General features: G+C 30.9%; 1 protein-coding gene across 2 annotated transcripts in view; it reads right to left on the bottom strand.

Moving 5' to 3' along the window:
- Positions 1-1,290: 1,290 nt before the first annotated feature.
- The window catches only part of LOC143044692 (annexin A4-like), a 29,985-nt gene continuing 4,302 nt past the window's right edge, over positions 1,291-26,973 (bottom strand). Inside the window, exons 3-16 of one of the 2 annotated variants that reach the window (XM_076216760.1) lie at positions 23,268-23,571; positions 21,889-21,918; positions 20,422-20,451; positions 12,900-12,959; positions 11,896-12,110; positions 11,138-11,297; positions 10,864-10,958; positions 10,057-10,170; positions 8,460-8,550; positions 7,538-7,617; positions 7,112-7,324; positions 6,664-6,739; positions 6,170-6,282; positions 1,291-3,166 (exon numbers count right to left, since the gene is read on the bottom strand). In XM_076216760.1, the coding sequence (XP_076072875.1) occupies positions 3,044-3,166; positions 6,170-6,282; positions 6,664-6,739; positions 7,112-7,324; positions 7,538-7,617; positions 8,460-8,550; positions 10,057-10,170; positions 10,864-10,958; positions 11,138-11,297; positions 11,896-12,110; positions 12,900-12,959; positions 20,422-20,451; positions 21,889-21,918; positions 23,268-23,571 (1,704 nt within the window). In that variant the 3' untranslated portion in view covers positions 1,291-3,043. The remainder of the gene's footprint in view (positions 3,167-6,169; positions 6,283-6,663; positions 6,740-7,111; positions 7,325-7,537; positions 7,618-8,459; positions 8,551-10,056; positions 10,171-10,863; positions 10,959-11,137; positions 11,298-11,895; positions 12,111-12,899; positions 12,960-20,421; positions 20,452-21,888; positions 21,919-23,267; positions 23,572-26,973) is intronic. The other variant, XM_076216761.1, reaches the window with a different exon arrangement.

Below are 26,973 nucleotides of genomic sequence, written 5' to 3'. Positions count from 1 at the left end.
AATACATTTTTGTTTGTTTGATCCTACTTTTAACTTCTTGTCTATTGTGTTTTTACATAGTTGCTTTTGTTCTTTTATGTATCCTAGGAATGCATTTGTTTATTGTATATCATTTAGCATTCTATGTTAAAAGGGAGGGAATTTATTATAAAAAATAAATTTATTAAAATAAAATTGTACTCTAGTTGTGTCATTTATCAAAATATCCAACGGATTTGGCAGTTGATGTTAATTCAAAAACTATAACCTGCATATATTCAAAACTTTTTAAATGTGTCTTCACGAAACATTGTATACAAATAATGTGTACAGAATCTGACATGCTGCATTACCAATGGGGTTGATTTTTGTGAAATAATATAAAAAAAAAAAAACATCACAAAAATTCTGAAGTTACAGTATTTGTCAAGTACTGATAGAAGATAGGTGGAAGATACCAAAAGTATATATAAACTCATAGACACACCGACAACGCCATGGAAAACAAAAACAAATAAACAACAGTATACAAAACACAACCTAGAACACTAAATACTGTGCAACATGAAAAACAACCAGATACCATGGTGATCTCTGCTTCTCCAGAAGATAAACAAATCGTGCAACCTTCAAGTTCTTTATGGTAATTACAAATACTAAGAAAACTCTCATTTATTGATGGTATGATTAAGGAAAAGATAACAGTATTGCGATTACAACAACTGGAACATATCTGTGGTCATCATACGCTAATACTTGACACATGTGGCACCTTTCAAATCTAGGTCAAACAACTGGAACATATCTATGGTCATAATTTCATTAATACTTGACACATATGGCACCTGTCAAATCTAGGTCAAATAACTGGAATACATCTATTGTTACCGTAACACTAATATTTGACACATGTGGCACCTGTCAAGTCTAGGTCAAACAACTGGAACATATCTATGGTCACTGTAACACTAATATTTGACTCATGTGGCACCTGTCAAATCTAGGTCAAACAACTGGAACATATCTATGGTCACTGTAACACTAATATTTGACACATGTGGCACCTGTCAAATCTAGGTCAAACAACTGGAACATAGCTATGGTCACCGTAACACTAATATTTGACACATGTGGCACCTGTCAAATCTAGGTCAAACAACTGGAACATAGCTATGGTCACCGTAACACTAATATTTGACACATGTGGCACCTGTCAAATCTAGGTCAAACAACTGGAACATATCTATTTTCACCATAACACTAATACTTGACACATGTGACACCTGTCATTTGTAGTTCAACAAGAAAAAACAAGATATACTATTTTTAATTTTATAAGGAAAATCATAAACAATATGCATAGCTATATAAGAATTACCCAAATATTAAATTCATATGACAACCATTATGCTAAGTTATTTTTTCTAAAAGCTTTAACTATTTCTATTTCATCTATCTAATAATGACAGTTTTGAACTTAAGTGTGTATTGCATCAAAATGATCTTAAAATAAAAAATATCAAGTTCAAAACATATTGATTAAATTATTAATATTGATAAAAGAGAAGGATTAACAATTTTTTATAAACATCTAAATTGTTTAATGACATTATTATAATCTTTATATTATTTGAGGTAAATGGATTACAAATAAGTCAGATATATATAAAAAAAACTGTTACCTTTTAAAATGATCTAAATGGCAGTGATGCAAATAAATAAATATTGTTACACATGATTTTTTATGAACTTTTTGACACTCCACTTAAAAGTGGTAACATTTTATTTTGGTACTGATTCAGATATATTTTTTTCTTTTTTTTTTACAATGATTTACAGCGTTTATAAATTTCTGAAACATTATTGAAAATTGAAGCTTCACAAAAACACTAAGTAACAGAATTAAATTATAATTAACAAACATATGAAAATTGTTGTCATACCAAAAAAAGCATTAGGCTCAACCTATTTTTGTTGAATATGCTCAATTTGCAAGAAAATGTATCATTAACCATTGTAAATTGTGAATTGCAAAACAAGTTGAGTGTCTAATTTTAATTACAATAGATATAGGAAGATTTGGTATGAGTGCCAATGAGACATCTCTCCATCCAAATAACAATTTAATCCCTATTAAAGCAAAGATAAAGCAGCATTTCTTCAAAATCATATTAAAATGCAGGTTTGAAACCAGTTTTGAAACTCTTTTTTTACCATATTCAAGAAAATTGATAAAAAAAATGAAAGATACAAAAACACCACTACATGTTACAGAATTTTCAAAAATAAATGGAATAGCTGAAAAAATTTCCAGACAATATTTAAAAGTCTTTATATTTTGAATTTAATCAGACATTTAACCATGTATCTTTTCTTTTAATCTGTAAAGCCTTTCTATATATGTAATTGTAAGACTATAATAAAATCTTTAAATACTGATCTATTTACTTAAGAAATAAGACTTGAGTGTAAAAACATGCATTTAAGAATTACCTTAAATATCATTTTATGTTTGTCAAATAAACAATGGTACTAATTTTCTAACAACTATCATGCTAAAATAAATCCAATTAAAAGACTTTTTTCGTATAAAACTATGGACAGAATTTAATCATATGTATAAGAACAAGATACCTAAATAAAGGCAACAGAAGTATACTGCTGTTCAAAACTCATAAATCTATGGATAAAAAACAAAATCGGGGTAACAAACTAAAACTGAGGGAAACGCATTAAATATAACAGGAGAACAACGACACAACATTAAAATGTAACACACACAGCAACGGACTAAGCATTAGACAAAATCCGATGAGAATAACCAATATAACATCAAAACCAAATACATGAATTTGAATAGAAAAGTACCGTGACACGTCTTATAGTAATGTGAAGTAAATCACAGTTTACTTTCTAAAAGTAAAAAAATTTATTACAAAATTGAAATGTATAAATTCTGGCTCCCAAGTTACAAAAGCTTTACTTATAGATTATAATAATATAACATTTGTAAAAAGTTAATAAACAACATGGTTAAACAACAATATCTTTGTTCTGTAACAAATTATGGTCCAGTAATACCAAGAAGTAGTTTCTTGTAGTCCCCACTTGTCTCAGAGCTCACAGCATCATGAAGAGATTTTTGGTACATGTTCCTGTACTCATCCTTTATGTCTTGTAAATCAATCTGTAAAACAACAAAAATGGGTATCAGACAACATGCCAGGCTTGCAGTTTCACATTTCCTTGTTCAGTGACCCACAAAATTTCAGTCAAAACTGTAATTTGTCATCTTTTTTTCAAAGTTCTTATAATGAACATGTGTAATAGGTTTCAATTCTTGTTCGAATTGTTTTACATTTGTGATTTGGAGTCTTTAGTAGCTGACTATGCAGTATGGGCTTGGTTCATTGTTGAATTGTTAATTTCTATATCATTTGGTCTCTTGTAGAGAGTTGTCTCATTGGCAATCATACCACAACTTCTTTTTTATTTTCAAGTTTATGTGATCACAATTTCATAGAAAACTAACTTGAACCCAAACTTTAACCTGATGTTTTTATCATTGTAAGTATTTATAGATTATCGTTGGTCATCTCAATGAGATTGATTTTCTCGCTTCAGCTGGTACAGCTAAAGTGAGAAAAGCAATCGAGTTGAGATGACCAATGATAATCTGTTTATTGCTATTTTACCTATTAGACGTTGTCAATTTCAATGTCAATTTCGTTAGCAAATCCCCGTGGCCTCCTTAGTTTCTAGCGATAATTTTCCATCTCAAGCGAGAAGCATGATATGAAAATTATCACAAAAAAAGATCAAACGAAAAATGCAAAAAATAGCGATAAATATAATTATTGTATGCTGTTTTTGAAATATGTCAAAAACACCTTCATTCAAGACATTTTGAAAATCAGCACTTGACCAACTATATGTGATTGTATAGCAACATATTCATTGATCCAGTCTCAAAAACCCATACTGTCAGAATATCAATATATAAGTCTTCTCCTAAATCTCAGCTTCCTAACTTGTTCCCAACTTTATAATTCAATCAAGCCATTAGAATTCTCAGCAGACCAATCAGAACTAACTGACAATTGAAACGGGGAATGTGTCAAAGAGATAACAACCCAACCAAAAAGCAGAACACAGTACAAGGTCACCAAAGGTTATTCAACACAGCTAGAAAATTGGGCACCTGTAGACAGGGTTCAGCTGGCACCCCTAAACAAAAATGTGCACTATATCATAGAAAATGGACGTCATATTAAACTCTGAAACATATAAATGAACCATAAATTGAAAAAGAACATACAAAACTTACAATTGCCAGTGGTTCCAGACTTGGGACAGGTGAAAAAATGCGATGGGGTTAAACACTTTTTGTGAGATCTCAAATCTAAACTTCTAAACTTTGCCTAAACTCCTAGCCAATGTAGAATAAACAAACACAAAGCAATACGCAAAATCCAACTCAATTTAACAGAAGTCCAAGTCCACTGTTAGAATATGCAGGGGCGTAGCTGCCGTTAGGCACTTTAGGCACGTGCCTACACATAATTTTTTCACAAATATTTTTTTTTGTTAAAAAAAAATAATAAACAACGTTATATGTTGATGAACTCCAGTGAAGTTGTCACAACTCTAATTATCGAATGTCATGTGTACATTAGTCTCTCGTCCTTAGTGAATGGAATATTGGATAGAATTGAATGTTTTTTATGTGTGTACCTTATATAGATACTATAAACTAGAACTTTGGTTCAGATCATTTCAATTCTATCAACAAAAACTTGAATGAACCTCAACTTAGACACATGGATTTTTAATTAGTTGTTAGTTTTCAACTAGCTTTCCACTTTGTCTTCACCCAATGTTGGTCGTCCGTTTGGCTGTGCAGGATGTATAAATACGTAGTCACGTCTGGTCAGAATGGGGACATTTAATCTTATGCCTACTGTTGTAGAGAGAATGCCACTCTTTGAGGAGTTCGTAGTTGGTCTACTGAAAGGCAAAGTTTCTGCTCCTATCCAATAATCCCTCATTTTCCAATGCATGGCATTTTCAAATTTCCAGACCTTCGTCCTATACAACACCTATTACAGGACTAAGCTCCCTGTTGTGTTTATTGTAAATAATCAATTTTTTTTTTGTTCTAAACTTGCATAAATATTTTACACTGGATGTTTAAAAATCAATCTATCAACTAGCTTCCAGTAGTTTTGAGTACTCTCAGATCCACGTGTATTGATCACAATTATTCAAATTCCTAAGCAAGTAGGGATTTTACAGTAGAGCGGGACATATAGAAATACAAATTTCTTGAATTTTGTTACGTTAGTATGAACAGAGCAGAACGTTTGCATTAGGCATCGACTATGTGTGTATGTGTTTGTGTGGCTAGGGTGAAGGTTTAAGAATCAAAAGATTGATGGTTGATGTCTTTCTAGCCAAAAGGATAGTGTTATTATATAGTAATATCAGTGTTTACCTGCACGTGCCTATTTTTTTTAATGAAGGATCGTCAATATGTACTATCAATTAAGTTAAACTTTAAGTCTTATATATCGATCATAACGGAATAGATTTGAAAATATCAAACAGGGTGTACTGCTTAATTAAAGGGATACGCGGATCTATGCTGGGCAGTACACATTTTAAATAAAAAAAAATAATATTTGATTTTCCAATTGTACTGCGTTATTTAATTCACCATTCAGATGTTATGGTAAATTATTCATAATTCTTCAAACTTTTCATCATGTATATTATAATTATCATGATTAAATAACCAGAAAATTTAATATTTATGTGCATAAAAGTATGAAGCCAAAACGCTGAAATCCGTTTTCCATCGCCTGAACCCCCTACCAGGGCTCTGCCCTGGACCTGCTGGGAGCCTTAAGCGGCCCACAGATCCCCTACCGATTTGTGCCTACAGTTGAATGAATACCTAGCTACGCCCCTGATATGTAACAGAATTAAGAGACTACCGGTAGGCAAAATGACAATAATAACATAAATTAACAAAGGACTTCTAGCAATTACTGACATGCCAGTTGCAGACCTCAATTTAAAATTGGCATGCTTATCATTTATACAACTTAACTTCTCACTGCCATGGGAAGCTTAAAGCTGGAAACTAAACAAATAGCAACCTTTCAATGCAATAACTCTCAATGTTTACCTCAGATCTTGAAACAATGACTCTGATAAGTGTAGAATCCTTTGTTCCAAATCCAGCCATTGCTTTGTGTAGTCTCTCAGCAAAGTATTGTGGTCTATTCTTAGCACACTTAACTACAATATAAGTATTATAAATCTATATATTGAGACAAAATAGTTTTCATCAATTATAAAAAGAAAGTGTTGGAAATATTATGAAATATTTTGTTTTACAAATTAATAATAAATTAAATGCATAATATAAGTTATAAAAAAAAATTCTGTTATCTGTTCTTTGGTTGGGTTGTTGTCTCTTTGGCATATTCCACATTTCCATTCTCAATTTATTTTCTATCATTGAATATGAAAACAAGAAGATGTGGTATGATTGAAAATTAAACAACCATACATTGACTATTTTATCTTTTTTGTTAGGTTGCTGCCCCATTCATGTCTATTGAAAATGTTGAATTCTTCATATCATGCATAGTGTACTAATATAAATTGATCACCTACCTAAAGCTTTGAATCCATCCTCTAAATCACCTGACATTTCACCTTTGACAGCTGATAAGATATCTTTTCCAGCCAACTGTAAAAGAAATATTTGCATATTAATTAAAACATTTATGTATGAATATGGCAATAACTCCCATTATATGTCATTGGATTGCTTCTATCAAAATTGATGGAAGATATCTTTGGATTGAATGAATTCAACTGCTACTGTCAGTATTTCTGTTTCACTGTTTTGAAAACCACCAAAATGGTACTATATAAAAAAGATTCTAAGCAAATTTCTAGGAAATACTCATTTAACAGAAATCTTACCAGTATGAACATTTTAGTTTACTTAGGATCAATTTTAATCATACTATTCCTTGTGAAAAGAGCTCCTGAATTTTACCGTATTTCAATGAACGCTTTCAATTAAAAATGAGAAAAGGATTAAAATTATAACTACCCTATGGTACTCCTCAAATGTGGCTCTAAGTTGATAGTAATGTCGGACAGCCATAACCTGTAGGAAGGCAGACTCATCTGTTCCTATTTTCTTTGCACCAGCTTGGTATAGTTTTTGAGCATCCTCTCTTGCAAGGTTTCTATCAATTACTGATTCAACACCCTGTGTAGCAGCCTTCTGTAACTGTTCTGGGCTAAGTTCTGTTCTGTTTCCCTGTGAATATATAACATACCTAAACATTAAGAGTTCAGCTTTCTCAGAAAGACCTTGATCTGATCATTAATTTCCCTTTGTATCTTAAATTTAAAACTCTTTTTCCAAAATATTCACATATCAAAATAGTATGTTTGAGGTTTGTTCCAAAGATGCATTAAATTGTTACCAATGCAGCTCCTTATCTAACAAAAACCCTGTCTTTCTAAATACCTGGCAAGCTGACACTAATAGACGCTTAAAATGACCACTGGTTTCATCCATAATGTCCTTTTCCAAACTTCTACCATAATCTGTATAATAAACAATTAGTAAGTCACTGAAAATCAGAATATCTAGATGAAATATGCATGCATTAAGCAACTATAAAATATAAATAAATACATATATACATGTACAATGTATGTTAAAAAAACTCTTTTTACATTTGGGAAATAAAATCTGAGTTGGCTGATACATGTTTATTATAAGGCATATCAGTAAAGTAAATAACAAGATTCCCAAGACTCAACAACTTACATCTTCTGCAAATTGACTGCAATACTAGATTACAAAGACATTTTTCTTGATTGAAGATGAATATAAATTTTCATTTTGTTTTTATGACGAAATCAAGTTAATAATATCATATAATATAATATCATAATGGAATTATTTTTCTTCCATTTTTAATTGAGAATAAAATTTTGGCGTAATTTGGTAGAATCTATCTTACTACACATGTAAAATGTACATTGTTTATCAAAAACATCTATGTCTTACATGTAACGCTATAATTTATGACAACCTTCAAGACAAGAAACATCAAGAAAGCGCTGGGTATACATACAACTCATATTATACATGTAATGTCCATCACTGATAGATTTGCTTAATTTTTTTCTTTATCATAATATCAAACTGATACTACCAAATCAATTACCAACACCAACTATTATATTTATCAAGTGAACAATTAACATATTGCCTGAGAATTTGCCACTTCATCAAGTGAACAATTAACATATTGCCTGAGAATTTGCCACTTCATCAAGTGAACAATTAACATATTGCCTGAGAATTTGCCACTTCATCAAGTGAACAATTAACATATTGCCTGAGAATTTGCCACTTCACTTATTTAAAAGTTCCTTACTTTTTTGGTAGCAAACAACAATTTCTTTGATATCTGTGTTAGGTCTTGTTAACAGGATTTCAATCAGGACAGATTCTTTTGTTCCAACACCCTGTTGAAAAAATAATCAAGATTAAATTATACAATTGTAAAATTAAGTTCAAAGCATTATTTGAAGACATAAAACACTGAAAATTCATATGTTACTTTGATTTATTTATATGCAAATAATGCCACTCCTTAAGTGTCGCAATAATACAAACAGTCAAATAATGCCACTCCTTAAGTGTCGCAATAATACAAACAGTCAAATAATGCCACTCCTTAAGTGTAGCAATAATACAAATAATGCCACTCCTTAAGTGTAGCAATAATACAAATAATGCCACTCCTTAAGTGTCGCAATAATACAAACAGGTCTTTTGATATCTGATACAAATAATGCCACTCCTTAAGTGTGGCAATAATACAAACAGGTCGTTTAATATCTAAAAATAGCTTTTAATAAAATCGCAATAATTGAGTTCACATTTTTGTTCGTTCTTTAAAAATATCAATAATAAATGTAGATGATTTATGCCTGCAAAAATTCTAAAATTACAGTGTACAAACACAGGTTTTGCAGTTGGTAAAAACCAACAATGTCTCAGACTCTCCATGAAGAAATGATAAAAGTCATGTGAACATTTAACATGTGGGGCTCGTGTTGTTTATTCTTTAGTTTTCTATGATGTGTCATGTGTGCTGTTGTTTGTTTGTCTTTTTCATTTTTAGTCATGGCGTTGTCAGTTTGTTTTAAATTTATGAGTTTGACTGTCCCTTTGGTATCTTTCATCCCTCTTTTAATCTTATATATCCCTTTAACTTATATCATACTTTTAATTATTTTTGAGTACTTCAATAACAGTAAAAGGTTTTTTTAAGCAACAGTTATTCAACAGTGGATATGTTACCAAAAATAACATTTCCTTTTAAAACATCACAGTTTCTCTATTTCATATAACCACTCTATCTTGAAAATGTCTTTAAAACTTTGCATAAATTATAATAAGACTCAATAAGATTGGATCGGATTGGATAAAAACTCCTAAACCCCTATACCCCTATATTACAATTAGAATAATGTATTGTATACATTTTTATTTACATTAACTTACCCTTCAACTTATTACGTACAATTTTTTCAATACATTATGAACAATGTAAGGGAGCAACCATTTAACTTCAAGGGGGGGGGGCAGTTTTCAAAAATTTATTCAGTTTTTCGATAATCAGATTATTTTTTTCAAAATTTAACACTTTAAGGTAGGGGGGAATTTGCATTCTGAATACTTTTTGTATCCCATTAGGAGCTATATGTGACCAATAGGAACCTTATAGGATTAGCCAAATTCTCCTCTTAGTTTTTAATTCATTTTTATTTTGTGTCAACAGGAATTTTAGATATACATAAATCATACCAGTGTCGAGGCAGAGGTAGCCATATCTTTTTTAGTTATTTACAGAAGGCTTAATGAACTTCAAAAATTTTAACATGCGGTATAAGAACTTAAACATAAAACTCATTATCATTATCATTAAAGGTAAAGTAGGAATGTATAAATAAATATTTACTTACTTCCATAGCTTTGTGAATAGAATAAGCATCATAGAAAGTGGTTGGTTTAAACATGGCAAGTATCAACTCCTCCAAATCTCCACTTAACTCAGATTTCAAATCATGAATTAGATCCTGAAAGTAAGTTTTAATTTTTTTTTTATAATGTGTAAATAAATCAAAATGTAGCAGGTAAGTGAGTAAAAACAGTTGATTACCAAAATGTTGATATGAAATTTCAAATATTATCCATCATTTACCACATTCTTTTCTTTTTTTCTATCCAAGACGTAAAAAAAACCTAGAAAAGAACTGAAGATATTACAAGAATACAATTTGAATCTGAGCTAGAACTCCAATTAACAAGTGGTGTTTTAATGTCTCATAATTTACAAGTCAATGGATAAATATACAAACCCTATACCAATCTGGTATGATAACTAGTCCAAATGATATTAATGAAAGCAACTTATGGTCAATGTATTGCCTTCAACAATGAGCAGTACCTAATTCAAATGTGGTGTAACAGCAGAACATCAGAACAAACTTTAAACATCAGTTGGAAACAGCTAGACATATCTGATTGGCACAAAGCACAAAAAAACAACTAACATATACACACATAGTACTGATTTCAAGTACTTATACAGTTATACTGAAGGCTTTTAAAAAGCAAATTACAACTAACAAATAAATCATTTTTCTCCAAGGCTAACTTTGTTTTCATCTGGTTGTTTCCAAATAAAGACAGACAATGATTTTGAATGGAAACTGCAAAGTTTGAGTTTTTAGTGCATTATACCATTACACAGTGATTTGATTATGTACCTTTCCAAACAAAGTCTTGAACATAACCAGTATTTCTTGTCTTTGCTTGTTAGATCTACGACTTATAACATCCACAATGGCTCTTTCATCAGTGCCTAAAACAAATATTTATAATTTTGTTAAGTTGGGGAAAAAACATTTATAAAACAAAGATACTGGTGACCTGAGAAACGCTATCATAATATGTAATATAATTTTCTAATTTGTATGATTTTTTTTTTACAATTTTTTACCACAATTAAATCAACATAATTAACTACTGGAATGTACCAACCTAATCCCTTCATAGCTTTTCTTAGTATCTGTGCATCTTGTTCAGCATTGAAAGGTTTAGCAGGTACAATGGTTGGCCTTGACCTTTCTACCATGTTAGCCTGCACATTTAGATTAGCCATTCCAGTGGTTGCCATGCCAACATTAGGGCCACCTGGTGCCTGTAAAATATATGGTGCAATAATAAGACATCTAAATTATATTGATTCTATAAAATTTTATATTTTTCTTGGTAATAACAAAGGTGCTATAGATATAAATTAGTTGATTAGAAGTTTGGAATTATTATCAAAGCAAAATTAGGCTAAAGCAATAAAAAGCAGCATTTTTCTTTCCATTTACAGTAGCTGTTTTTTTGGAAGCTCAAATTAATAAAAAAAAAAAAAAAAAAGCATCTCTAAAATAGTTACATTTTAGCAAGAAATCTAATTGAGCTGCATCTTTAAACAATCACTTCATAAATATATATTATAAAATTGATTGTGGTGCTCTTGTATGAATAAATGAGATGCTGACAACTACCCAATTACATATAACTGTAAATCATAAGATATCTTGGGGTTTTTTGGGGGGCTTTTGCTTTGTATGGTTTTAAAATATGATAAAGATATTCCAAACTATAACATTTTAATATCACTATTTTTATATTTCAAATATTTATTAAATATTACTTATTACATATTTATCCTGAAGTTTGCCATTTTTTAAACTCTAAGACATATCTTCTTTTGACAAACAAGTGAAAAGACAAAAACTTACCCCTGGTTGTACATAACTTGCAGGTTGTCCTGCACCAGGTGCACCATAGGCTGGAGTTCCACCTGGTTGACCATATGGTACTGACTGAGCTTGTGGTGGTGCTCCACCTGGGGCACCATAGGGTAAACCTCCTGGCTGTGGTGCTCCATATCCAGCCACTCCGCCAGGCTGTTGTGAATATCCTCCTCCACCAGCAGGTGGAGCAGCAAAACCCCCTATTATTAATGTAAAAAAAAATCTGGTAAAATACTAATAAATACTCCATCACACTTATAGAAAGGGTGTAGAGATAATTGGAATTAAAATATGTAAAGAAAATATTAACTTTCTAGATATTTACAGCAAACAAATGATGATATATCAGGGCAATATTGCTTGAATCACTACACTATGTTAAATCAATTTTTAAATATGACCATTCCAGAAAATGTTGTAATGAGAGACATTTCAAATTGAAATCATAGGAAAAAATCTCCTACAACTATCCAAAAAGATGCTACCAAATGTACTTGATAGGTGTAATACAACCATCAATTTCCCCCCATTAGTCTTTGTTAAATTTGAACTTTCAAAAAAATGTGCTGAATTTATCTTTATTTCAAATAAGAAATACTTAGCATGAGTCAAGTTTTATCCTGTCCAGTACTATAGAAAAAAATTCACACAACATTTCATTGCATATAAAAAAAAAACATCACTGGAGGTAAAACAATCAAATTTTCACCTTTTTTTAGAAATCATGTAACCTCAAGTTTCTAAAATATTCTATAGAAACACTAAATAAAACAATAATGTTACTTTGAAACACCCAAGATATATGTGTTAATGACCCAGATATTTCCTAATGCAATGAAATGTAGAATTAATTATCTACAACTGTCAAACTCAAGAGAATATTTTTTACGACCCTTTTTCGTATGCAACTGTATGTAACATACTATAATTTGGTGGTATCACACCTGTTAGTATGTGAAGGTAAAAACTGACAGAAAATATATGCATACCTGCAGGTGGTTGACCAGCATATGGTTGTACACTTGGTGGTTGTCCTGCATAGGCAACTCCTATAAATAAACATCTTTCACATTAAAACCAAGAAAACAGATACATGTATCTCATAAACAAATTTTCATGTCATCATCAGTGAATTTGATCAATTATTCTATCATATGTTCTGTTCACTAGTGAAAGTTTATGATTGGAAATAGATCAACACACAGTGCTTCTCAAAATGCCTGATATGAATAAAACAGATGTGGGCTATAATATCAATCAGACAGCAATCCAATGACCATAATAAGCAAATGACATCTACTTTCATTACTGATAACATGCTCAAGGTTATTACAAATGCAATTGCAAACTGTTGTGATGGTAATAATTTTCTTCTTCTCAGTGGAGCTGTGGAGTCCAGAATGTGAACTTTTTTTTTTTAAAAAACAATTAAGTTAAATTTTATCTTTCATACTAGATTTCCTTTGCAACATGAGGTTAGACATATCTTTCTATGTTGTGATGTTACAATATTGTTTCAGATAAGGGTGAAGGTTGGTGCCTATTCAAACCTGCTGAAATTTGTATGCACCTGTCGGAAGTCAGGAACCTGACGTTCAAAGTTTCTTGTTTGTTGCTTTCTTTATAGATTAGACTGTTGGTTTTCCTATAAGAATGGTTTTACACTAGTAATTTTGTATGGACCTTTATAGCCAAGGCTCCCTGTTGAAGGCAGTACTTTGGATTATAATGGTTTACAAATTGTGACTTGGATAGAGAGTTGTCTCATCAGCACTCATACTACTTCTTCTTATTTTTCTATATATATAATATATAACAAGTCAAAAAGGGTACAACATCACCATTAAATAACTATAAAATGAACAAATATTAGATATTTCGGATAACAGATATCCTTCTTCAATAATAAAAAGATGTCAAATGAATCATGTCAAAATATTCAAACTGAGAAACTTTTTCTAAATCTCGAAATTTATACAATTTAAGCGAACACCACAGACGCTGATACAATTTTAAAATTTCCAAACACGGCACAAAGATTACAAAGATATGCCAAATGAAAATAGTTATTTTCGATGTGAACTGGCACAACTCTAAATTTCCAAAGGTTGTGATAACTGCATTGAGGGCAGTACTCAAACAAAAAAATCAGAAATGTCCTAACCGATCCAAGTTTGTATAATATTTCAAATTTGACAACGGTAGGGCAATTGCAACAGCAACTACATATTTAAGCCTCCCAAACGAATAGCAGTCTAATAATGATTAGAAAAATAAGTTTGATCTAATGAGGTAAAATAATTTAACGTGGCTACGTACTTATACATCCATACCGAATGAATGGATGTATAAGTACGTAGCCACGTTTAAAGCTCAGTGGCGGATCCGGGTGGGGGAGGTTCTGGGGTTCCGCGGGTTAGAACCCCCCTTTTTTTTGGCTGATCAATGCATTTGAATGGGAGCATATAGTTGGAACCCCCCTTAACTCTGGGTTGGGACCCCCCCTTTTTTAAATGGCTGGATCCACCACTGGAGCTATTCACACATATCAACACAACATAGTTTTTAATAGAAATCTCATCATGAAATGCTTTGTATATAATTCAATATTAGTCTCCTAATTGTGTGAATGAGAGTCAAGTAAAATACTTGATCAATAGATTATTACAAAGAAATTAGATCACTGAGGTATAGTTTCCGTTAATTGTGTGAATGAGAGTCAAGTAAAAAAACTTGACCAATAGATTATTACAAAGAAATTAGAACACTGAGGTATAGTTTCCGTTTCCGTTTTTTGCTTTTCATATGTCAATTGAGATTTGGTGTTTATGTCAATTAAATGATTTTTACTGTTGATTAATTCAAAGCTTTTCTAGACTTCATAACTGTCATAAGGTATGGGCACCTATCCAGTCTGTATTTGAACTCTAGATATAACAGGCTATTATTTCAACTTGGAATTGTTTTCAATTATGGAATTTGTATCATTTCTTGTGAAATGAATGAAATTTTTAATAAATTCCCTGTTTATTCTGTATTTAATGTTCTGTGCAACCCACAACACTACCTATTAGTATTACAAAGAAAATAGCACACTATCTATACAAAATACATTGTATTTTTCAAATATTCCACGAAATGAAAGAATTTGCAAAAAATGCTCCTCTGGCTGTGTTGAAGATGAAATCCATTTTTTAACTAACTGTGAAAATTTTAAATCAGATAGAGATGCTCTCTTTGACTTTGTTTGCCAAAGAATTCCAAATTTTTCTACACTTGATAATCAGCATAAATTTATTTATTTATTAAACTGTGAAGACAATCAGGTCCTTAATGCTGTTGGTAAATTTATTAAAGTGAATATGAGTTAGTAATTGTATTGTAACTGTATGTAAAAAATTGTTTGTATCTATGTATCTATGCAAATCAATATTCTTTGCCTTATTCATGTATACTCTGTATGCCCCTTGTGGGCCCTTAATTGGAAATAAAATATGTTCTGTTCTGTTCTGTTCTGTTCTGTATGGAAAGTGTTATTTTCAAGCACAAGAATAATGCAAATTCAATAATTAAAAATAATTCCAAGTTGAATTAAAAGCCTACGTATTTTGATTAATGTATTGGTGGGATGTTGTGATGTCTACCACACATAATCTTTCATCAATATATATAACAATATGATGTACCAGCATTTCCAAATTTATATGTCATGCTTTTCACCACTAAAGCCAGTTTTACTGGTGGAAAACAAGTAATCTCAGATATGTAGTTTTTGTCTTTAGTGTTTGTTAATTATTTTTGTGATTTGTACTAAACTTTTGAGTTTAGACCTTTATAACTGAGTTGAAAGTTTGTTCTTATATTGTGTGATTACACTACTGTCCATTTTTTTTAACATAAAGCAGACCTGTAGTTTTTTCGTTTGCATTGTTTTAATTTGGAATTTCAGTGTATTTAATTGCTTGCTATGTGGTATGGGTGTTGCTCATTGTTGAAGGTGACCTATAGTTGCTAACATTACCATTATTTGGTCTCTGGTGCAGTTATCTGATAGGCAATCATACCTCATCTTTTTTCTTTGTATTAGAACATCTGCACACAATCTCTAAACATTGACAAACTCTGTCAGTCGCAGATATGTTGGTAAAGTATATTAATTTTCATATAGACCTCTACAATCCATAAGTGAACAACTTGTAACTTGCAACCCAACATATTTTGTAAACTGCATTTTACTAAATACTATTTTGTGCTATTTTTGTTTGTTCTCCTCTTGCTTGTAAACATAGGATTGTGTTTTTATGTATCTTATTATATTTGTTTGTTAGAAAAGAACTATATACTTTTAACAATGTAACTGTAGAAATAATTTGCTCAGATTAAAAAAAAAACCTAATGATAATAAATCCTAGATAAAGTTTTGTAATGTAGAATGTTGATTTAGGTACCTGTGTATTGCTTTAAAAAGAATCCAAATCCATAAAAATGTATGTACACTTTTATAAAATTTAATCTCTTTTCTTGCACTAGATGATAAATGATTTTACTATTCAAAGATATTTGTGGGAAAGGAATGCGTAAACATAATCTATTCAATGATGATTTCATTCTGTGTATGGAAATTGACAGCTGGTTAAGGCAAATCTGATTTGTTGGAAATTTTTTATTTAAGCAGAGAGCCTATATTTTCTAATTTTACTGGGCTGTGTGAACTCTAGAAATGCATTTTGATTATTAGTCTTTGTTAAATTTTCACTTTTCAAATAAAGATATACCGGGGATGAGTAAAGTTTTATCCTGTCCAGTAGAAAATATTTTGCATAACATTTCATTGCATACAAGAAAATAACCATCACTGGAAGTTAAGCAATCAAATGTTCCCTTTCTTTAATCCTGTGTACAAGCTTTAGTAACCATGTAACCTCAAGTTTCCAAAATATTCTATAGAAACCCCAAATAAAAAAGGAAAGTGCTTTGTAATACCTAAGATATATGTTTATGACCCAGAAATGTTTTACTGCAATTAAATGAAGGATTAATTACCTACAACTGTCAAATTCAAGGGAATATTTTTTCGTATGCAACCCGATGTAACCTATTATGATTTGGTGGTATAACACCTTTATACAAATAGAATATGACAACACTATAGCTGGTATTGTGTCCCTGTGTCCAGCATTGTTTAGATTTGTCATAGGTTAGACAATAAGATAACATCATTAGCATCATTACTTTGCTGATGAATTTTACAGGACTAATAACCCTCTTTACTAATCCTTGGATCTTTTTCCCCCAATTAATTCCACAATAATTGATATAACTTCCTTAATAAAGACATTTATTTGTGATCAATTAAAATTGTATATAAATAAAATGAATCTTTTGAAACTCTATTGAGGTTTTCTGGAAGAAGTTTGACATTCTTGGCAAAAAATACTTTCAAGACACAATTAAGATGAACATCCTGTTTTATTTGAATAATAGGTATAAATATTGTGACTGAAAAAATTGCATAATTGCATTTCGTAACTAAATAAACTTTACCCAGTAACCATAACATCCAAAATAACAATTATTTTTCAGTCAAATTCAACAAAAGAAATTAATGGAAATTAAAAAAAAAATGAGAAAAATATACAACAAACATTCCATGTTCTCACAATTTATATAAATATATATTATATAGACAACAATCATTGGCAGTAAACATGTAACTACAAGAATAATTTGAACACTATTGGACATATCAGAATCTAATGCATGCTGGGTAATATTTTCAAGAGTACACCAATCAATACATTATGATTGGTTAAAAAGAAAGTCCTAAAAATTGGAAATTCAACTAATGATGTAACATTATCTCTATGTTGGTCTACAAACAATGAAACAGCATATAGGAAAATAAACTTGGAAATCAAGTTCTTTGATGTCTGATTGCAGTCATGACTTCAGTCTGGTTTTGAAATTCTATCATTAAATGTCCGTAAAGAGAAGAATATGAATACTCAATATTGGGTGAAAAAAATCACTTATGCTTTGGTGTATTTTTTTTTCATTTCTTTGACTAAATGATTTTTGCATAAAAATAACATAGTTTGCAGTAGTGCATATAGAATAAAAATTTAGATTATGATTAACATGGGAGTGGGAAATGTTGGGCTCTTTTCAATAAGTCTTGTCTTGAATCTAGATTTTCTCTTGGAAACTAATTATCACTGACTTTTTATCAATTTAAACCAGTGCTTTGTCCAAGAATTGGGACATATGAACTTTCATTTTAACATTATTGAACCAGAAATCACTTTGGTCACATTCAGAACTGTATAGCATTTTGATACACAACTATTAAAATTATTGTGTATTTTATGATAAATATATAACAATTAGTGATAAATTATAATAATAAAAAAATATTTCAACAAAAGCTGCTAATGTCATGACTATGTTCCTTCAACATTTTTTTGCAATTACAATGTTTCATAATAATAAGCATGCTAGATCACAATTCTTCCATCTTGTTATTATTTCCTCTCCCATTCATGATTTAAAACATTATAACTAGCATTAGGCACTATTCTATTTCAAGGATCATCAGTAAGGTGGCCTTTGGAAGCCTGTAAATAAAAAAGAAAGAACTGATTTCAGAGATCATCTTGTAAGAAATGGGAGTTATCAACCACTTTACTGGATTATCATTTTGTAAAAATTAAAAGATGAAGTTTTCAAGGATTTTGTAAAAAAAAAAAAAAAAAATGAAAGAAAAACAGTCTTAAAGTTAATGCAATTACTAAATCTGTACTTTAATATTCAATATTTAAAAAAAAAAAATCTTTATCATTTAGTTCATTATTATTTTAATCAAAAATAGAAAATGTAAACAGTTCAAACTGAATAGTTTCATTTTAATCAAATCATCATCAAGTTTTGAAAGATAATTTTATACCTTATAAATTGCAATCTCATTATATTTTGAAACAACTATATGTGAATACACATATAACCAATTGATATATAAATATTGTATTCTCTAATTATTTATCTCATTCTGATGATCCCTAAACACAGATTTTCCTTTTTCAAGTCTATAACTTGAACAGAGTTGCCTCCCTTATGGATAAATGAACTTGAATTAAATCAACTATCAATTTTTCCTATAGTTTAAACAATAAAAGAGGTATGTGAATGAGTATATAGCCTTGCATGATTCCAGTCCTAAATGGACCCAATTAAATGTAACCAATTACAGTAATTGATAGTATTACTGATAAAGGATTTTTTGCAGTTATCTAGTACATGTACTAACTAATAATGATCAAAATACCATTGACAAGTTCTGGTACTGTGATTAATTTCTTTGTTATTTTTTACAGATTTTATCGATTACTTTCATACAATCTGCTCATTAAGAAATTAAGAAATCAAATATATAATAATTTGTAATCCAATATAGTAAGTGAAAAATGTCATTTGACATTATGCAAAAGGCAACTCTGTTAAACATGTGAACTATATGCAATGATTATCTAATACATGCACATGCAAAAAAGTGACCCATTATATATTAAATGTCACTGAGGCATAATTTTGTATAATAAAGTTAAACAAGCAAGGTGTTAAACTGTTGTAATTTTCTAAAGACCCTTTTATTGAATATTTTTAACCAATACCCCGTCTTTACTTCATCCAGGTAAAAGGTTTGGTTTGGAATGTTATAATTCATATAAGTACTTCCTGTCTAGTCAAGCTTCCAAGGATATATAAAAAGTATCTCTACATCTAGGAAAATTTTATGCAATACTGACCTTTAAAAGAATGATTTATCATTGACCACACAGAAATATTCCTAAGTGTTTTTTAAACATAGCAGTTATTTATAGCACTAATTTTAACTACATTTTTTTTTGTAGCTGGCAACACTGTTGTCTTCAAATGTTCTTATCACAGAAAATTTTGTGGGTCTTTTTCCATTGCCAACTATCCGTATATACATTGTATTTCCAAACATTAGGCATGAGTACATAAGGAAGGAATTAACATAGAAACATGGCTGATATCTATTAAATTGTGCTTCAAATTCTTCATCTTTCATGAGATTTGATTTAAAAAAAATTGAATTGTGTTTTAAATAAATACTATAAATGTCTAGTGATATTGTACAAACATTCTTACAATTTGCCCTCTGTTAAGGGTAAAGTAACAATTATATCTGACAGTTTAAAAAGCTAAATTATGTATGGTATTTTCTAAGGGTATAAAGCAGGAGATATTTTTACATGCATCATGATAATGATAAGTGGGGAAGTTTTATGTATACATGTTGTTGTTTTTGTCTGTGACCTTTCATTAAAAAAAAAACTATGATAAATTTATCTAAACTTTTGAAGAAACCAGTACTTTTTTCAATATTAATTTATTTAAAATTCATTTGACAATTTCATTATCATGTATGCAAATATGCCAAGGCTGAAAATAAAACTACACTAAACAGTTCTTAGACCAAGATTTACTGACCTCCAGGATTGTAACCTGCAGCAGGAGGTCCTATAAAATAAGGTGAGTGGGGTTTATAATTCTGATTAATTTGGTACAAGGTAGATCGATGAATCATACTTCTTCCCGTGTTGAAATTTACCTATGATCAAGATGATTGATAATGTATCAATAAACTCAATTTTATTTTATCAAATTGTAATTCTCAAAAAAATAAATTTTAAGGATGATTTTGTGACCATAAAATAAAGTGAACCAAGAACTAGAATTCACAAAAATAGTTCATTCAGCCCCAAAATACATTGTTGTACTGAAAATTAAAAAAAAACAAAAAATCTACCAAAAAACAAGCAAAATGATTTCAGTCTTTGAGGAGACATATTCCCCTCTAAAATATTAACAGAAATTTTATTCTGTTATATGGACGTTCTCAATAGTGTTCTACAAGACTTAAGGGTTCAAAGTTTGGTCAATATCATGTCTTTTAGGACCAAGTACGCTTACAAGAGTCCACACACTGCAATTTTGAAATATAAAGCAAATTTGATTATCTCCCTTTAGCACAAGAGACCACACACTGCAATTTTAAAATATAAAGCCAGTTGGATTATCTCCCTTTAGCACAAGAGACCACACACTGCAATTTAGAAATATAAAGTAAGTTGGATTATCTTACTATAGCACAAGAGACCACACACTGCAATTTTGAAATATAAAGCCAGTTGGATTATCTCCCTTTAGCACAAGAGACCACACACTGCAATTTTGAAATATAAAGCCAGTTGGATTATCTCCCTTAAGCACAAGAGACCACACACTGCAATTTTGAAATATAAAGCCAGTTGGATTATCTCCCTTTAGCAGAAGAGACCACACACTGCAATTTTGAAATATAAAGCCAGTTGGATTATCTTTCTTAAGCATGAAGATGAAGGATTTTGTTCATTAAAACATGCATATCCTCAGGTAGTACCCTACAATATCCGTTCAGTTATTTATATTGTGCGAGTGACTTTTACCAATTATTACAACATTGAAGTAAGTACATTTACTTATCTATCCTTCAACATGTTGGAACAAGACTTATATAAAAATGTATGCACATTCTCATATAAGGTTTCTACAACTGTGTAATATTTCATCAATATCTGTAAAGCCATTTAGAAGTAGTCATGCTTACAAGGAACATGGTAGGACAGAGAGACACAGTAATCCTCACAGTAATCCTACAATACCCCACCCCAAATTTGCTGGGATACAAAAAAAAACTATGAAAGAGAGGCAGGGTTTTTTTTGTAATCTGAGGCTTAAGAAATATAAATGATAGTTTTTTAGAATCAACTTTTTCAGGAACCATCTGTTCTTCATAATCAGTACTGCAAAATTTCAATATTTTTTCATTTTCATGCATTTTCACACTTGGCACTCATAAACCTGTCCCTTTCTTCACCACACAATATTAACTAAGATAAACTTAGATAAACTTACCTCCTGGATTATAACCTGCTGGTGGTGGAGCTGTAAATAAAAAGTGTCATTATATAAGTAATCTTATATATATACTTTAATTTATTGAGGCAGCAATATACATGATATATACTGATCTCAATTTTTTTTCAGTCTGTTCAGTTTGAATATTTATTAGAAAGGGGACAGATATTTATTCTATGAGTATGTGATCTTTATGAAACTGGGTTACAAAGTTCAAAACTCTAATTTGCCATTAAAATATAGAAAGATCATTTCATAGGGAAGATGTTTTCTAAGTTTCAAGTTGATTGAACTTAAAATACCTTGACCAAAATCATAAACCTGAATCAGGTTGAACGGACAAACATTCCACACACCAAATATAGAGTACATGTTCCAATTTTTTTTATAAAAAATGTATCTGAGAAAAGAACCTAACCATGAAATCACAATATAAACCAATGAACCATGAAATTGAGGTCATTGTCATATGACTCCAACAATATGGACATGTACACTTTACAATTATTCTATACCCTAAATAAAAGATAACATATTGCTTACAGTACAATTGTATCTAAAAATATATTTGACCATGAAAACTGACATCTTGATGACTGAGCAATGACGTCATGGTCAGATGACTCATCAACCCAGTCTGATAGACATGTAGACCTTGCAAAAACCCCATATAACAATAGTTATCCTATTAATCATAAGTGAACATTGTATGTGATTCTGAACCATGATAATTGATATACATGCATGACAATTGAGAAACTTCAGAACACAATGCAACTGAACATGTAGTATAAAGTTTTCAGGTTATTTACCTCTTGAAATAAAAAAAACCAAGAATGTGTCTAAAGTACACAGATGCCCCACTTGCACAATCCTTTTCCATGTTCCATGGACCGTGAAATTGGGTAATAATCTAATTTGACATTAAAATTAGAAAGATTATACTATAAAGAACATATGTACTAAGTTTCAAGTTGATTGGACTTCAGCTTCATCAAAAACTACCTTGACCAAAAACTTTAACCTGAAAATCCCACTTTCATTTTCTATGTTCAGTGGACCATGAAATTGGGTTCAAAAGTCTAATTTGGCTTTAAAACTAGAAAGATCATATCATAGGGAACAAGTGTACTAAGTTTCATGTTGATTGGACTTGACCAAAAACTTTAACCTGAACGAACGCACAGACGAACGGACGAACGAACGGACTAACGGAGCCACAGACCAGAAAACATAATGCCCCTCTACTATCGTGGGTGGGGCATAAATATGTAAAATATTTATGCTGGCACAGCCATCTCTGCTAAATAAGCATGTCTATGTCTCATTTTCTGTGAGTTTCATCAATGGTGAGAAAAAATATATTTAAAACTTACGTTGAAAACCCTGCTGAGGATAGCCTCCAGCTGCTGGGTAAGATGGGTTTGGAGCTTGTGGATAAGCTCCTCCTGCTGGGTAACCACTAGGTGGTGGAGCATAGCCTCCAGCTGGTTGAGCAAATCCTCCTGGCGGTGGAGCATAGCCACCAGCTGGCATACCTCCTGGGTAACCCTGTGCTGGTGGTGGAACTGCTCCTGTAGGATAACCTGGGTATCCAGGCTGTGCTGGTGGTGGAACTGCTCCTGTAGGATAACCTGGGTATCCAGGCTGTGCAGGATAACCTTTGCCATGATGTCCTGCCTAAAAATGATAAAACATGTGTTGGTCACAAATGAAAATGGTGTTCTTTCAGATAACTTATTGTATATGTTTCCAAAACAAATTTAAAGTTCTAAGATACTTTCAGATATGTATTATCCCTTATATCAGCTATTTCTTACAATTAAATAAATTAACCTATTTCATTTTTCTGGCATACCCTTAACATTTGAATTTAACATTAAAGCACTGTCTATTTTTCAACTTAAGGAGGCTCAAGGGTATAAAAATTTCAGGAAAAAAATTATACGACCACAGAGGTGGACCCCTGAACGGTTGGGGCTAGTATGGACACAACATTCAAACTGGATACAGCTCTGAATTTGGATTGTGATTATTAAAATAGTTGACACAGCATAGGTTTCTGACACAAAATGAATGTGGTCTAATGAACTTAAAATGCTTTTTTTTTGCTTTTAAGCAATTCACTATGCTGTTGATTATTAATCCTTTGATATTTGAAGAAATTTTCTTTTTCATTTCTGAAATCTGAAATAGAAAAAATTGAACCCCACCAATTTTTTTTCACCTCCCCCTTTCCCTTATTCCAAAAATGATCTCAATTCAAATTTCTAATGGAGTTTTCAACAATAACTTCTCATTTAAATACATCATAAAATATAAAATGTCATTCAGTCATGATTTAAGTTGATTTGACTACTATTCTGGACAAAGAAAGATAACTCCAATGCAACATTTTATTTTTGCAAATTTCCAATGAAGTTAATTCATTGAACTAAAGTTTTTGGCAAATTTCCAATATACATAATTTAAGAGCAGGTTAGGTGAGCTATTAAAATGAGTTTCAATTACCAACCTTATACTGCGTTTAAATTATGTTTTGTACTTAAGTACTTGTCCATTAACCTGGAAACCCTTTCCCCCCCCCTTTTTTTGCACCTTATTCTTTAATGGTTTGAGCCATAACTCCCAAAGACAATTCTTATCATCCCTTTGCGGTATTCCAATATCCAAAATCTAAATACATGGTTAGATTCATCATATCAAAGAACCCCAAGAATTCAATTTTTGATGAAATCAAATAAAGTTCAATTTTGGACCCTTTAGACCTAATGTGGACCAATTTTATAACCGGTCCTAAATATTAAAAATCTAAATACATGGTTAGATTCAGCATATTGAAGAACCCCATAAATTGAATTTTTTTAAAATCAAACAAAGTTTAATTTTGAACCGCAATTTGGACCAACTTGAAAACTGTGCCCATAATAAAAACCAGATGCCATGCAAAGTGCAGCTTTATACGACCACAGAGGTTGAACCCTGAACGGTTGGGGCAAGTATGGACACAACATTCAAGCTGATGTTTTAAGCCCATTTCATGCTATTGCGCAATACTGTGCAATTGGAAATGTGCTTGCTATTGCACAATACTGTGCAATTAATTGAAGATTTCTTGCTATTGCTGAATACTGTGCAATTGAAAATTTCTTGCTTAACTGCACAATACTTGATATAATAATTTTGGATCCTGATTTGGACCAACTTGAAAACTGGGCCCATAATCAAAAATCTAAGTACATGTTTAGATTCAGCATATCAAAGAAGCCCAAGAATTCAATTTTTGTTAAAATCAAACTTAGTTTAATTTTGGACCCTTTGGACTTTAATGTAGACCAATTTGAAAACGGGACCAGAAATTAAGAATCTACATACACAGATAGATTTGGCATATCAAAGAACCCCAATTATTCAATTTTTGATGAAATCAAACAAAGTTTAATTTTGGACCCCGATTTGGACCAACTTGAAAACTGGGTCAATAATTAAAAATCTAAGTACATTTTTAGATTCAGCATATCAAAGAACCCCAAGGATTAAATTTTTGTTAAAATCAAACTAAGTTTAATTTTGGACCCTTTGGACTTTAATGTAGACCAATTTGAAAAATGCTTATTTGGGCCCATTTTGGCCCCTAATTCTTAAACTTGGGACCAAAACACCCAAAATCAATCCCAACTTTCCTTTTATGGTCATAAACCAATTTGAAAACGGGACCAAAAATTAAGAATCTACATACACAGTTAGATTCGGCATATCAAAAAACCCCAATTATTCAATTTTTGATGAAATCAAACAAAGTTTAATTTTGGACCCTTTGGGCCCCTTATTCCTAAACTGTTAGTACCAAAACTCCCAAAATCAATCCCAACCTTCCTTTTATGGTCATAAACCTTGTGTTAAAATTTCATAGATTTCTATTTACTTATACTAAAGTTATGGTACGAAAACCAAGAAAAATGCTTATTTGGGCCCCCTTTTGGCCCCTTATTCCTAAACTGTTGGAATCTCAACTCCCAAAATCAATCCCAACCTTCCTTTTGTTTTCATAAACCTTGTCTTTAAATTTCATATATTTCTATTTACTTAAACTAAAGTTATAGTGCAAAAACCAAAAGTATTCGGACCACGACGACGATGACAACGACGAAGACGCTGACGCCAACGTGATACCAATATATGACCAAAAAATTTTCAATTTTTGCAGTCGTATAAAAACTAAGTACATGTTTAGATTCAGCATGTACCAAGAACCCCAAGAATTCCATTTTTGTTAAAATCAAACTATTAAGTTTAATTTTGGACCCTTTGGACCTTAATGTAGACCAATTTGAAAACGGGACTAAAAATTAAGAATCTAAATACACAGTTAGATTCGGTATATCAAAGAACCCCAATAGACCTGTTTTTGGCCCCTAATTTCTAAACTGTTGGGACTTAAACTTCCAAAATCAATCCCAACCTTCCTTTTGTGGTCATAGATCTTATGTTAAAATTTCATAGATTTCTGTGTATGTAGATTCTTAATTTCTGGTCCCGTTTTCAAATTGGTCTACATTAAAGTCCAAAGGGTCCAAAATTAAACTAAGTTTGATTTTAACAAAAATTGAATTCTTATTTACATAGAAGGTGAGAAGCAAATCCAAAAACCAATGTTTAAGAATAATGAATTTTAAGTAAGAAAATATTTTCGATTACAACAAGAGTTTGTATTCATTGAATGAGTTATAATGAATGATCATTTCAACTTTTAAAAATAAGAAGAAAATCTGATAAAAACAAAGGAAATTTACAATGCTTATAATAATCAAACATGTTTTTCTTGCAATTTCAATACTTACTGGAGCCAATTATCCATGATGAATTTTAATTTTGTTCTAAAAATAGTCAAGCATGTTCTACGTGCATGCTTAAATACATAATGACTTCAATGATAAAAAAAAACAATCATGACAATGGGGCTAAACACTTGCCAAACCAGTTAAATATGTATATGCTATTTTAAGAAATGAAAATTGTATCTAAAACGTTATTTCAGATTCAAAAAGTACATAAAAAGGATAACCAGGTGCTCCACAGGAC

The sequence above is a fragment of the Mytilus galloprovincialis genome, chromosome 9 (assembly GCF_965363235.1).
Source record: "Mytilus galloprovincialis chromosome 9, xbMytGall1.hap1.1, whole genome shotgun sequence".
Classification (NCBI taxonomy): Eukaryota; Metazoa; Mollusca; class Bivalvia; order Mytilida; family Mytilidae; genus Mytilus; species Mytilus galloprovincialis.
Note: the sequence above shows the minus strand (reverse complement) of the source record. Positions and strands in the feature narration are given on the sequence as shown.